The sequence below is a fragment of the Kryptolebias marmoratus genome, linkage group LG19 (genome assembly GCF_001649575.2).
Source record: "Kryptolebias marmoratus isolate JLee-2015 linkage group LG19, ASM164957v2, whole genome shotgun sequence".
Classification (NCBI taxonomy): Eukaryota; Metazoa; Chordata; class Actinopteri; order Cyprinodontiformes; family Rivulidae; genus Kryptolebias; species Kryptolebias marmoratus.
Window position 1 is genome coordinate 8,765,747 of NC_051448.1, and position 14,952 is coordinate 8,780,698.

General features: G+C 37.9%; 2 protein-coding genes across 9 annotated transcripts in view; one reads left to right on the plus strand and one right to left on the minus strand.

Annotated features, from left to right (window-relative positions):
• otofa (otoferlin a) overlaps positions 1–4,528 on the plus strand; it is a 78,432-nt gene extending 73,904 nt beyond the window's left edge. For 3 of the 7 annotated variants that reach the window (XM_017411963.3, XM_025005019.2, XM_017411962.3), the window contains 4 exons: positions 519–697; positions 960–1,060; positions 1,472–1,659; positions 2,776–2,897. In XM_017411963.3, coding sequence (XP_017267452.1) covers positions 519–697; positions 960–1,060; positions 1,472–1,652 — 461 coding nt within the window. In that variant the 3' untranslated portion in view covers positions 1,653–1,659; positions 2,776–2,897. Of the gene's footprint in view, positions 1–518; positions 698–959; positions 1,061–1,471; positions 1,660–2,775 lie in introns of those variants that run through there. The other 4 variants (XM_025005020.2, XM_037981627.1, XM_017411961.3 and 1 more) reach the window with 2 other exon arrangements.
• A 731-nt stretch (positions 4,529–5,259) lies between these two features.
• Positions 5,260–10,367, minus strand: drc1 (dynein regulatory complex subunit 1 homolog (Chlamydomonas)). Of its 2 annotated transcripts, none has more exons than XM_017411848.3 (16): positions 10,185–10,367; positions 9,954–10,050; positions 9,384–9,496; positions 9,089–9,272; positions 8,818–8,955; positions 8,435–8,521; positions 8,154–8,276; positions 7,948–8,075; positions 7,735–7,869; positions 7,371–7,653; positions 7,184–7,273; positions 6,997–7,080; positions 6,793–6,917; positions 6,580–6,702; positions 6,390–6,492; positions 5,260–5,392 (listed from the first exon to the last, which is right to left on the minus strand). In XM_017411848.3, exons 1-16 carry the CDS (start codon positions 10,274–10,276, stop codon positions 5,384–5,386), a joined length of 1,914 nt encoding a protein of 637 aa, XP_017267337.1. In that variant the 5' UTR covers positions 10,277–10,367; the 3' UTR covers positions 5,260–5,383. The 2 variants fall into 2 exon arrangements, with proteins under 2 accessions (XP_017267337.1, XP_037837556.1); XM_037981628.1 differs by having other exon boundaries at positions 10,144–10,367.
• Between the last annotated feature and the right edge of the window lie 4,585 nt (positions 10,368–14,952).

A 14,952-nucleotide genomic window follows, 5' to 3' on the forward strand; every position in this document is an offset into this window, starting at 1 on the left:
CCTTCTTTTCTGCTGTTGGTGCATTACCAAATCCAAAACTTATCTTTGCTATAGAGAGAATCTAAAACTCTAAAAGCACCAAGGTTTGTGAAGATTTGAATTGTAGGCAGACCTGCTGTGTCTTATTTTGGTGATTGAGTGTGAAGCTCTACAAAGAATGTGTTTACAACATTTGCTGTCTCACAGCTGCAGGTTGCCTACAGGGTCCTGCTAAAACAAGCTTTTCTTGCTATATTTTGAAAGATTATTACCTACTTCACCCTTTCAGTGATCTAAATGTACAAAGAAAATAGTATTCTTGGAAATTATGGGATGAACAAAACATTGAAAAAATATCTTTGCAAGATTAGCGTTTAGCTTTAAAAGCCAACATATCTGTAATAATCCTTGTAGAGTGGAACATTTTTGTTGTTGTTTTTTTTTTCAATCCTCCATAGATAACGTAACACATCAATGTTGTGTTTTGCAGAGTCTTTCCACTCTGAATCTCTGATTGCTCTTCATGTCGCCACTTCCAGGTGCAATAGAGCTGGACCTGAACAGGTTTCCTCGTGGCGCCAAGACCGCTAAGCAGTGCTCCCTCAACATGATCCGAAATGAGCAGGAGCTGCCCACCATTTCCATCTTCAAACAGAAAAGGGTCAAAGGATGGTGGCCTTTTGTGGCCCGTGATGAGAATGATGAGATGGAGCTCACGGTAAGATGGTTTATCACCCTTTAGAATAATAAAAACATTAAATATAACAAAAGTACAAAGAAGAAAGAAAACAAAACGCAAAATAAAGTATGAAGTAATCTGTTTTTTCCAAGAATTGTTTCCAATTGTATAGCTTTTTGTAATGAAATACCAATAAAATTAATTCAAATGCAAAATTCTATGAAACTTTTATTATTTAATGAAGGATTAATTTGGTACGTGATAAAAAGCATATTTAATTAAAAACTGATTGTGATCGCAGGGTAAGGTTGAGGCTGAGCTCCACCTGGTGACGGGAGAGGAAGCAGAGAAAAGTCCTGTGGGCTTGGGACGAAATGAGCCTGATCCACTGGAGAAACCAAAGTAAGATGTTCACACATGTGACCCTCCTTAAAACTTTAAAAACACACACAATTTGGTTTCACAGTTTAAAAAATGTTAGACACTTTTGTGGAGCTAAAAAAGACAGATAAGAACAATTTTCTCATTTCCTTTTCTTTTTAAAGTCATTCTTGCTGTGCAAAAAGCAGCGTATCACAGCACATTGTTTTTATTATCTACAAGATTTTATAAAGACCGGTGCTGTTTTTTGCACCGTCAAGTGGCCAGTGTTACACACTTGTTTCTCCTCCCACCATCTCTTCAACTGTGTCCCTGTCTCTTCCCTCCTCTCATACCTTCCCTTTTTTGTGCACGTGACTCAACCTTTCCCCCTCTGTTTGCCTCCTCGGCATTCCTCTGTCCTCCCTTCTTTCTCTCCTTTCTTCTGCAAAGTCGTCCGGACACCAGTCTTATGTGGTTTCTGGGCCCTCTGAAGTCCATTGGTTACTTCATCTGGCACAACTACCGTTGGCTGATCCTGAAGGCGCTGGGCCTGATTCTGCTGCTGCTCATGCTGGGCCTCTTCCTCTACTCAATCCCTGGCTACCTTGTCAAGAAGATGCTGGGGGCCTGATGCGCTGGTAGCCTCTGTCCCCTCCTCACTGTCTCTGATGGATCCAGCTATCTTTACTATACCTTCTGCTCTCTTGTTCTGGACCTATTTCTACCCATTTCCTGCTGCCTTACAAGTAGAATAGTTTTCACCGTCACCATATTTTTTTGTTGTGTCTTGTCTTGGTGTTTTGTCCCACCAAGTGCCATTATACATTGCATATGTGCCTGATTGTTTGAAAAGATGCAGACATTTGAAGGAAGTCCTGTGTTAAAACCATAGTTCTAATCTTTTGGAGTTGGGTCCTGTGGAAAGGTTATGAACAAGTATCTTACCTGCAGCTCTTTGAACCAGCTCTGTTTGGAGAAAAAGAGTTTATTTCTGACCAGACTGAGAAGATAATGGCTAGTCCAGGTGGGGCCCAGACCAAAGTGGAGTTGTTGTCAGCTTAAAACAACTTCAGTCTAAAAAAGGTCATAGTAGTTCATGCAAATGCACTTTTAGAAACTTTTACATTACTGTCACTTTCTCATTACACGATGCACCAGAAAGTGCTACAGCTAGCCTCTGCTGTCACTATTTGCTCTTAAAACTTTGTAAATTATTTGCGAATAAATGTAAAATGAAATTGGTCTACAAAATGGTGTTGCTCAAACCACTATGAAACCGAGTGATGCACTTTGGAAATGGGTCCACTCGGACAAGCATTATCAAAACCTACTGTAAGGGACCCTTGAGCTCCTGGTTAGTTGCCCATTCATTCATTCATTCATTCATTCATTCATTCATTCATTCATTCATTCATTCATTCATTCATCCATTTATTCATCTTCATCTATTTTGCACAATCTCAAGCTTTGACTCTGTGATTTGTTAGTTTGCTCCTGTGAAACATTAGATTGATAGAAATGTGAATTGTGAGCATGCTGTAGTGGCAAATAAGATTCACAACTGCAACGTGACTTTTAAAGCACTAACACCAGATCTCTCTTTTTCTCTTTTCCCTCCCATACTCCATTGCTTTTTTTCCCCCCATCCACTCTTACTGTTTTACCCTCCAATAATCCCCTCTTTCATCCACTGGCATGTCTTCGTGTCCATTTTCTTACTTTCCTCCCATCAAACCTTCATCTGTCCCACGCAGTCGCCCAGACACCACCTTCCTGTGGTTCCTGAGCCCGCTGAAAGCCATCCGCTACCTGGTGTGCAACCGTTACAAGTGGCTGATCATCAAGATTGTGCTGGCCCTGCTGCTGCTCATCATGCTGGGCCTCTTCCTCTACAGCATGCCGGGCTACCTTGTCAAGAAGCTGCTGGGTGCTTAGGAGGAAGGGCTGGGAGAACGACGGGGGGGAGGCTCACCCACTAGAAGGGAGGCAGCGGGAAGTTCGATTGCACTGTTTCCTCCTCTCCAGTCCACTCCGATCCTCATAATTACTCACCATATTCCACTTTAACATCATGAAGACTTGAATAAGGCAACTGAAGTGACTAAAAGCTCTGATAATCAGTGTCTGGACTCCATCCTTGAACTGACTAAACAGCAATCACATGCCACAAAAGAACCTCCGATTGACCTTTTTCTTCTCAAGCAATGTTGCATAATGATTTATCCATAATGATTTATGTGCACACAGGTTTTCATTTATTATTAGGTACCAAATGTCAGGTTAGTGGTCAGTCGATTGCATGTATGTTCATTTCAAGTGATGCTGTGTCATCTCCAGTTACTGATTCCTGCGCTTGGAATTAATTAAGGTTAAAAGGGAACAAATAGTTTATATTTTCGGTAATACTTTGCCACCTTTTCAGTATTTATAGGCAACTAATAAACAGATAAATGATTTAAAGCTTATAATGTAGTTGTACTTACACACAGGATACTTAAATTACTGCAAAGTTGAAGCTGATTAAAATTACATTAATAAACAATTAGATTTGCATTTACATTATACAGTTACATTATACTATTAGCTTGTCTATTAAATGCTGCAAAGGTAGAGCACAGTGAAGTGTCACCTTAAATTAAAACTGTTATAGCTCTTGCAGTTTTTGCACATTCATTTATTATTATTATTATTATTATTATTATTATTATTATTATTATTATTATTAATAATAATAATAATAATAATAATAAAGGTATTTTTTCCTAATAAATTCACTGAGACAAAGAACAACATGACTGAGGATCATCAGGTAGGTAATAAACATTGTTTGTTAAAGTTCAGTGTTAAATATTGAATTTTTATCTTCATTAATACTTGAGACTGTAAAAACACAGTTAATCTGACAACGTCCTGAATTTTCTGTTGCTATGAATATTGTATAAACGCTCTTCAGTACACTGTTTTATGTCATAATACGCACACTGATGAAAACTACTGAGCAGAAGGACGCAGGTTAGTTGCAGATATAATCTAAAAGGTCCTCAGAGAAAGAAACACTTGTAAAACCAAGGCTTTTGTGTTGAAATGCATGCACCATAGTGATAACTGACCAGAGGTCATGTGTGTTGGCATGACTTGTCTTTCCAGCTTGAAGCAAAGCAAATCACCCACCTGGTTGTCTTTAACGTCACCAAAAATGCAAAGTTTATTTTGTTGGACTAAGACTAAAGTGCACTTGAACTGAGTTTAAGAAAAAGGAATCTGACTCCGTTTCCACATCACTTGGCATTTTGTGTGATGCTTATTATTTTCTTGAAACTTTACCTATGGTTGACCTCATTTGTGTTGCAGATTTTGTTTGTGAATCTACTGATTACCATTATGGTTTGCACTAAACTTGCTTGTTTTTATGATGAATTTGTGTATTTATATGTGTTGAAATGTGTGCAATATTTTTTTTGGCTTGTTTTGACAATTGAAAATAAACTTACGTACATGGATAACATATTTAAAACTGTAGTTACTAGTCATTTTACATCAGCAGTTAATTAGATGACTACTTTTATGTGCAAAGTGTTTTCTAGAATAATAGATACAGCTGGGGAGGGATCATTTTTTTGGTTCAGTCCCATTACAATAACAGTATTGCTTCATACCTTTAGAATTGGCTAGAATTGCCTGAAATAACATCAAGTTGGTATTTAAATGTTCAGAGAAGGAACATATATTTTGTTCTGTGGTTAGCAAGAGACTAGAAGCAGCCAAAAAAGAGGAACAATAAATCCCAAATGTTTGTTGGTTTAAAAGTGCATGATGTGTAAGTAGCTAATTTTCTCCATTCTTTTAAAGATAGTGTCAGTGCCACACTCAGAGATTATTATTTCTTAAAGAAAAAAAAGCCCTTAGAAGTTTCTGAAATCCTTTGAGACCAACTGAGTTTTGACTCTTTCTGTGCAGCCGTCCCAACACCACGATGTCGTGGCTGCTGAGCCCGGTTAGGACGATGTGTATCCTGGCCTGGAGGCACTACAAGCTGCACTGTGTGGTGCTGCTGGTGGCTGCGATGGGCCTGCTCTTCCTCGCTCTGCTCGTCTTCTCTCTGCCCTCAGAGCTCAACCACAAGCTGTTTAACACAGCAGGGTAGATCCACCGGGCAGAGGCTGAATGGCCTTTACATCTCATTGGAGTTTGTATAAAAAGTGCACAAAAATATCTTTTTTCTTACCGTTTAATCAGCTGCACTGTGCAACCATTTTCTTCAGAATTAAAATAATAAAAATAAGCTTACATTTATTAACTTCCTTATTCTGAGCCTGACTTTACAAACATGCACTTTTCAAGTCCATCTTGCGGATGATGTCCTCAGTCAGCCTGTGAGAAAAGATGAAAATGGTAAATGAACTATCTTTCTGGCATGTTTAGAGACTTTTTAGTCAAAAAGACTCATCCTTACACACACATATATTCAGCACACACATACTGTACATTCATACAACACTTCTTGGTTCATTCAGGTTGTTTAAGCCTGTGCAGTGCTTTTACTTAATCATATATTGGTTCTTTTTGTAAAATTTGGTTGCAGCTGGGAAAAGTTTTGATCAATATAATATAATTGCAATTTGTCAGTTTGTTTAAAAGCTAATTGGAAAAATGTTTACAAAAAAAAAAGTAACTGCAAATTCATGAAGACTGCTCAAAAACACTTTATAAAGTAAGAAACAAAATTCACTCAATATTTGTTTCATATCTATGGTTAATGGGTCCTTCAATTAAATAAATAAAAATTTGTGACTGTATACCAGCTACTACATGAGTAAACTCTTTCAAACTTCACCATTTGATAAGTTCAGGATAACCTTTTTTATATTTAATTTTATAGTTTGCAATGAGTAGCTTTAGTAAACTTTAATGTAAAAATAATAAATGTTTCGACAAAAATAAAACGCAGCATCCAAGTTGATGGGACATATTTTCTCCTTGTGTTCTTGTTAAATATTTTTGTAACTGTTTTCAAAATGATTATTATGAATAGATAATCTCACTATCTCTTTCAGATTTGCTTTACTGTCAAATGTTCTTTGTTTTATATTAAATTAAAATTATACAAACGTGACACATTTTTGTTACATTTACTTGTTGATTTAAACAACTGTACTGTTTTTGTTTAAAATTTTCCTAGTCTTTTCAGTTTTGTTGTAGCTCTTATTATATTTTCACCAAGACTAAATAGGAAATTCTTGAATCTAGATCCAGATTGCCATTAAAAAGTAACTATTTCTATGTTGAGTCAATGCATAGCTACCATTTGAAGTAATCCTGCCATCACACAGAGGTATCATAGAAATATGGTAAGCAGAAAGAGACGTACTGTGGAGCTGAGACGCTGCTGCAGCTGCATCCTCAGCTCTGCGTTTCGCTGTTTCAGGCGATCTGTCTCCAGAGTGAGATCAGAAATCTCCATCAGGACAGCACTGGAAACACAGAAACACACAAACACATAAAAAAAAAACAACATTTGGTACAGATGGATGTCTTATATTTGTGTGTTTGTCACTTACTGGTACTGCTTTAGATTTCTCTCTGCTGCATCCCACAGTTTGAGTTTCTCCTCAGAGACAACATTTCCCAGACTCTCCCAATACGCTTCATGCTCTGAAGAATCACGCTGCGCTGAGCTCTTCCTTAAAAAGTGTTAAGAGCACGCTGGTATTAAATATGAAGGACAGGATAAACAGAAACATGTAACAGCTCATTAAAAAGGGCAACCTTACCTTCTGTGCTCAAGGAAACTTTTCAGAGCAGGCAGCACGTGGTCAGGATTGATGAGCTCAGGGCCTGAATTTGTCGTAGCTCTGGTCTCCTCTGCCTTTCCGAAGTCACTGGATGCGCAGGCATCCTGAAGACACGCAAACCACTTATTAGCAAGGGTGATGCTGAAACGACCCACAGAAGTCGTCCTCTCTTCCCTTCCTCACCTTAGTTTGCTCCTTCTGCTGATGCTCGTACTTTATTAGGAAATCAGTCAGCTCAGGTAGATCTTTGTCGTTGAGGCCCAACGACTAGAACAGGAGGTAGAGTGACTGGTTGCTCAAGTTTTGTCTCAGTCGTGGAACTAATGTTCAGCTTAAGAAATAAGCATAAATGAGCTGAATATGAACTTACATAAAGGAGGGTAACCAGCTTCATATCAGTTTGTTCCTCATTCTCCAGGGGGGCAAGAAGCTTCAGGACTTTAGTTTCCACCAGGAAGTCCTGAAAGGAATGAAGGAAAGCTTATTTTATCCTCAGACGTGTCTATATTTTCATATTACTCTTGTCAGTGAACATAAAACTTGATCTTGTGTCTAACCGTTTCATTACACAGCAGCTCCTTCACTTTCTCCTGTGTGTCGCTAAAGAAATTCTCTTCCTGCCGCTCTGGACCACTGTCGCTGTTCCCTGCCAGTTCCTGAGGCCGGCTGGGACCAGAGAGCTCCAAGGAAGCCAAATGAGGCCGCTCCCAGGACAAGCCAAGCAGCTGTTTGCAGATCACTGAGTCGATGAGCAAAGCTCTCTCTGCTAGCTGCTTTGCTTCTGCATCAGTCATCAGCCACATCTCCTCAAACGTTTTGCCATCAGCAACTGCAAAGTGCCTGCGTGGATTAAAAGAAAACTCAGGGGTAAGAGGAAAGTGTTCATACAGAACTTGTAACCATAGTGTAATTATGACTTACTTGAGTTGCACTTTTAAGCGCTCATATTTCTGGATCTGGCGTTTGTAGTTCTCAGACAATTTACGACTGTGTCTTGTAAACTCTTTCTGTTCTTTGGTGTACAAGTTTTTTAATTTTTGTAAATTGTTTTCATCCCTGAAACATAAAGTCATCACTGTAAACGTGTATATGTGCATGCGTTTTCCTGAGGAAAAAATAAACAAACCTCCCTACCTTTGGGATATGCGTTTAAGATTGGCCAATGAGAGCCTAAACTGTGTTTCCTTCTCTTCTAGACCTTGGTGTTTCAGTTTCTCAAGAACAGTGGCGTTCCTGATCTTTTGATTCGTTCTCTCCTCAGCCTGCAGAGCCAAGAATGGGACTTACAGTCTCATAAAACAAGATGCGTTATTGCAGTTCAGTTCCATATTTGGACAAACCTGCTCCTTTGCATTATTTTCCATCTCCAAGACTTTGGTGTTGTGAGCATTCTTAAACCTCAGCTTGTGGATTTTCTCCTCGTATTCCTCCACCTTCTTTCTCCTCTCTGCCAGACTCTCGAGCTGGAATCAAAAGTAGGAGTTATAGGATACAGAGCTGATAAACAGGTATGAGGGTTACAGGCAGATGGAAGAAGACTGAAAGTTGAGTAGGTTCACTTACTAGTGTATTTGTGTGGAGGTGTGTGTGTGTGTGTGTGTGTGTATTTAATCATCCGTACCTCTTTGTCCCACAGTTCCTTTAAGTCTTCCTCCCATTTGGTAATGTCTTCTGAAAGCAAGAATTTCAGTTCCTGCTGATGAACTCTCTGCCAAAATAAAAAACACAGGTGGAGTTATTAGTTGAGTTATTTTTGCATATGAACGTTCAAGTTCAGCAAACTGTAATGGCTTTCCAGACTTTTAACCAAAAGCCAGAGTGTCAATCTAATAATGAAAGTATCAACAGGATAAAAAATAAATCCTGAGGGATTTCTTCCAAAGTTTGTGTGGATTGCTGTGGCACGGTGCTTATTTACGCAGTGAGACACATTGATCTGACCCACCTCAAAGACTCAGATGCCCTCAGCAGATCATTTGTTTCTTGATCCAGAGCTGGTCTTACCTCAATCTGGGCCAACTCCTCCCTGTATGCTTGTGTCAAGATTTGAATTTGGTCCTCCATCCTTTCAATCATTAAGTCAATTTCCTCTGCATTCTTCCTCAAGTGTTTCACGTAGGAGTCGTCTCCCAGCTTGAGTTCCTGCTCAGCACAATTTAATCAAAAAGTTATGAATCCAAGAAAAAAGATGAACATTGTAGATACTTCTTTATAGTTTTTGCATGCTTAGCTTTAGCTGGTGAGTTGATTGGTAGCTTGTCGGCTGGATAGTTACCTGCTGAAGCTCGTTTATGAGTTTCTTCTTGTCTTGTATGAGAACGGCACAAAGCTGCTGCTGCTTGTTCAAAGCTTCCTGCAGGTCTGGAAGGATCACCTTCTGACTAACTATCAACCATCTGCTCGCAATCTCGTCAAATTTTTCCTGACTCGATTTTACATCCTTCTCCAGCAGCTCCTCTCTGTTTCACCCAAAACAGCAGTAAAATTGATTGGTGACGAAGAAAGAAAATAAGTGGCACTGTATTAAAATTAACCGTAGAGACACTGGCTGTAAAAGTAAAAGGAATTACCTCTTTTGTTTTGCTTCTCCCAGCTGCGTCCTTTTCTGCACCACTTTGGCGTCAGCTGCAGTTTGGATATCGGTCACAAACGCTGTCAGATCTCTCCGCAAGTTCATAATTTTCTGAGGATAATGAGGTTGAAAAGCAAACACACTGAATGAACATGAAGTTAAAGCTAAAACACACGGCCAAGTGCTTCTGGTCAGTTATTTTTGGGAAAACTGTCTCCTGAACTTGAAATATATATATATATTTCTGAGAGAGGTACTTAGCTTTAATAACAAACAACAGACTTCCATTAAATGTTTATTTGATCAGTGTGTTGGTATGTAATTGTTTCATTAGTAATCAAATGTAGCCTGCCATACATGTTCCTGTTAAAGTTTGTATATATGTGTTTAACTTTTGAATGACTTTTAATTGAATAAACTGTTATTATTTGAGATGTGGGTGTGTTTAATTCTATTGTGCCCCCTTACACTACGTGTTTTGTTGCTGTTGTTATTTCATACACAAAGAGACGACACAAAAAAGTAAATAAACAAATATTATTCGGAATCTGCATGTAAAGACTTGAACCTTTTGACTTTCTTTCTCTTGTTGTTTCCGAGTTTTGCGGCCTTCCACCACGACTTCCTTCTCATTCCCCTGCTTCTCATCCTTTTGAGTCGAAACTCTGAAGAGTTTGTTTTTTTTAAAGCATATAAATTAGATATTTAAGAAGGCAAACATAGCAGTCAACATTCTTTTGCTAGGAACTCTAACTAACCTGTGGTTGCTAAGCTAAAGGAAGCTAATCAACGACTTTACCCGTTTGTGTCTTCATTGTCCGACAGCACAGGAGGTTCTGGTTCCTTTCCGGGTTCTTCTTTAGCCATTTCCATGCTGACAAAATGTTCCATAAGAGTTACTGATAAATTGTAGTTTTAGTGACCAGCCTCTACGAAAAGCGTCGTCTGTTTGGTACACGTTGCTATGGAGACAGAGCAACCAGAGGGCATCGAGTGGTGCCTTCAAGTGCCCCTTGTAAATTGATCAATCCAAGGTAAAAAGAAAACTAATGAAAGTTTTATTTTATTTTATTTTATTCATGCCAGCTGCAGTTCACGATCTTCGTGTTCTTCTTTCGTGAATGTGATTACAATAATATGAAGGGCAACGTTTTTAAAAACTAAAACATTACTTCCGCTGTCTGTCTGATATAATCCATACTGTATTTTTTTAATTAACTTTATTTTGAACAAAAACAGAACAGAAACCTTGTACATAAGACAGAGTGATATCAACAAAGGAAAAATGGTACATAAATAACTTAAAATAATAACCACAAAAAGTACAATTATCTGTGATATTCGAGAAAATATAAATATGTTTTCTTTATTGTTGTTTCTACAAAGTCTGAAAATATCGCCTGGTAATAGTAAAGTTTGTGTTGGATGAATTCATGTACATGTGTAGCCATAAAAAGAAACTGTTTGTCAGCATTGTTGCAGTAAACATGATCATGTGCCACAGAAACAAACCAGGCAAAGAACTGCCAGTGTGTTTTCTCTGATCCATACTGTTTGTTATTGTGTACACAGTATACACAATATAGGTCAATTTAGTCACAACTAAACTTTAATGCATATGTAGATACACACGCGCGCACACACACACACACACCTACTCACACACACACATATATATTAACTTTCCTAATTTTTTGTTTTTTGAATTGGACAGGAAACATTGACTTTTAAATGTGATAGATGTTGAACAGTACTTTTATTTATTTATTTGTTTGTTTACACCAAAATTGTTAAGTGTATTCAGGATGATCACTATAACGCACGGCTCATTGCTGCCATCTAGTGGCTTTATTATGTTTCCAAACGCACAGTGGGCACAATACTGCAATCACACATTAGAAACTAATTCAGTGAGATTTTCCTTAAAATGTCAAATAATAAATAAATAACCTTTAACTTGGGTAAATATTTTTTAAGTATTATTGGTATATTTCAAAGCAATACATATAAACAACATATGTTTCTTGAAATAGTTTACAAATCAGTACTTCATAACATAATGACCTGCCCCTAAACTCTTCCTTTTTTTTAAAGCTGACTTAAGGTGGCACTGCAACTCTGCAATCAAAACTACTATGAAAATGATGTCGCTTCAGCAAACGCTGCACAGCAACAAACACAAAGACTCATATGAACCACTTAACACTCAAACACACACCACAAGAATGATAAATGTCTCCCCAAGCTGATAGCAAGACGGGGGGACACACAAAAAAACTCCCTCATGGGTCAGATGTTCCTGCCCTGAAGAGTTTCCCCCCCACCATCACCCTTTTATTTTTACCCTAACCTCCTAGGGGGGGATCTCACCGCTCTTTTGCCCTCAAGTGGACTTGGCTGCCGCTGAGCCGCAAGAGATGCAGGTCAGCCGGCAAAGGTTTCTGACATATGATCCAGCATCTGTGATGTCACCAACAGCTGACTTGTCATAAGACCTTTGAGAACAGGAGGAAGTGGGATGGGAGGGGGTGGTTATTGTCATTAGACCCCTTTGCTTAGAACGTTGAGTGCTTTTTGCATCAAGCAGCTGAGATTACAAACTGAATGACTGCTATTAGAGAGTGATTCTATAATCTATCTAATACCATAAGCCAGGGTTTAACAGACTTTGACCCTGCTCGCAGGTGTATAATAAGTCTTATTTATTCTGAACATGCTCTGTAAGAGTGTGTGTGTAATTCCAGCTCCGGGGCAATATGTTTATTCCTTCAACAAAGCATCATATTCATCACTTTGGGGGTTTAGAGGTGCATAATCTAAGCCTGACCTTTAGCCAATAAACTACCTGACAGCTTAGAGGGCTGCTGGTGGGCGCTGCATAACCCTGGAAGTGCTAACAGGTTCCTAATATTGTCCTTAAAAACTGGACAATTTGCTGCATTAGATCAGCTGTCCTCAACCTGTTTTGCATCGCAGACCAGTTTCATATGAGTCAAACTGGTCTGCGGACCAGAGGGGAAAAAGAAAGTTTGTTTTTTTACCTCATTTTTGTGAGGGTTAGCTTGTAGGTTTGTAGGTACGCCAGCAAAAAATAAAAAGAAGCACTTTCTGCAACAAAAAAAAATTACAGTTTGAATGCTTGGCGGTGAAAGCTAAAATGATCAGAACAAAAACTAAATTTAGCAAAACAAAAGCTAATAGCTTAAATTTAAAATTAGTAAAACATTAGCTAAATTTTAAAGTAGTAGATTAGCAGCTAAAAGCTAAAGCCAGCAAAACCGTAGCTAAAAAATTAGCAAAACAAAAGCTAAAAAGCTAAAATGAGCCGAATAGTAGATGAAATCTAAATTCAGCAAAATAGTAGACAGAAGCCAAATTTAGCTAAACAGAAGCTGAAACCTAAAATTATCCAAACAGTAGCTACAAGTTAGAATGAGCAGAACAATAGTTAAAAGCTAAAATTAGTAGAATAGTAGTTAAAAACTAAAACCAGCAAAACGGTACATACAAAAACAGCAAAATAGTAGCTAAAACTGGCATAATTATAGCTAAAAACTAAGTTTAGTAAAATAGTAGATAGAAGCCAACATTAACAAAACATTTCCTAAAAGCTAACTTTATGAAAACCGTAGCTACAACTTAGAACCAACTGAACAATAGCTAAAAGCTTAAATTAGCTAAATAGTCGCTAAAAGCTAAAATTGAACTAAGTATGATGAATCAGATTCCAAAGAAAACAAAGTTGTTCAAGGATTTGAAATGATCTCAACACATTTCTACAAAAAAAAATGTAAATACTGATAAATAATTCAAACAGTATAAAATGTACAAAAACCCAAATCAGAGATGTAAAGTCCTGAACGTTTTCATACTTGAATGGCTGAAATAGCTAAAAGTATTCTGAAGAAGTCAAAGTCCAAAGAATGTACAGAAGAAACTTTAAAGAGGAAAGTAATGGTCTGAATGCTGACTCAACAAAAGTACAGGAAAGAAGCACGAAGGAGTAATTTTTCTACATGAAATGCCCTGCAGACAAATGTAAATTAAAATATTTATTTAGATTTGTTTAAGAAAAGTTTTTGCGGCCCATTACTGAATGACCCATGGACAGGCACCGGTCCTTGGCCCAGCAGTTGGGGACTCCTGCTTTAAAGAATACAAAAGAGTGGAGGATGATTGCAGAGGACAGCTGAAAATACAGAGGCATTTAGTCTAGAGGAGGCCATGACCTTGTCAAAAAAAGAAAACAGCAAAATATGGGCTTTATTCAATGAAATTTAATAAATGAAAACAGAAAGTTTGGTGCAAATGACAAGAAGAGCATCCCTCTGCTACTTCAAATATGGCCTTGTCTCAAGGTAGTTTGTGCAAAAAGGAAGTTTCTTCTTTGCCATCTGCAAACAAGAGCACAAGATAACTGTTGTCCCTAAATCTTTAACTACATCGTCATAACTTTAAACATTAGGGACATAATAAAAGCAGCCACAAGCATGCAAAAATACAAACAAGCTGCTGCAGAAGAAATTCAAATGTATTCACATGCTGAAAGTCTAATTCTTGGTAAAAAATAAAATCCTCTCAAGGCCTGCGCAAAAGAGGCCTCTCAGCCTTCTTTCAGTCATCATTTTCAGGAATTTACATCCTTTTTCCAGTTTGATGCTAAACATCAACAATCCTCAGCCAGCAAGTTAACACGTTTTCAGATGAATGCTTTAATCAAAACAGGCATTTTATGGTCCATAAGTGTGTATTCAAGATTTTTCATGCACAAAATTAATTGATTTTTTATCAGCAACTACTCTAGTTCAAGAAGGTTGTTGCTAATCACCAACTTAAATGATTAAAAAAGTTGGAATTTGGAGAAAAAAATTAAATGCAAGGCTTTCAGAACAGAAGCCCTTTAGATGAAATTCCTTAAGTGTATCTGGGCATTGATGTTCCAATCTGTAAAGGTCATATTTGTGTTTTTTTGCATGTTTTGCTGACTGTTTTATTGTTTGTGTTGTTATGCAGCAATAAAAGGCTTTAAAAAATTATTACACTTTAGCATTTTTTTCCCACTGTAATCCATCTGAAAGTCAAATTCAGGATATGAGTCATTTTCTAAATCATATTAAGTTCTTTGGCAACGATCACCACACTCACAGAGACGTTATTCTTGTGGTCAGTCTTTGCAAATCAAAGCTCTTTCTGAGTGGATTAGTTGTGTAAAAATTTGCATGGAATTAGACTGTAATTAGTGGTGGATTGTTGTTGTTTTGTTTGGTTATTTTCATGTTAGAGTCAGTTTAGCAAGTACTCGTCCTTTATTGCCAGACTTTTTTATAAACTATTCCAATAGTGAAGATGATGCTTTAGGCATCCAGTGTAAAACTGTGTTGTGTTTCTAGTCAACAATGTGAAAAAGGAAGCATCCAGGCAAGTTTAAGATATGTGGACAAGTTCCAAGCATACTGCACTTTGTTCCACACATGGGAACTCTGAGGAGACCCTGACCCTAACACTGGGCTAAAAAGCCCTAACCCCTTCAACCCTGAGGAGACCCTAACCCTAGCCCTGGGCCAAAA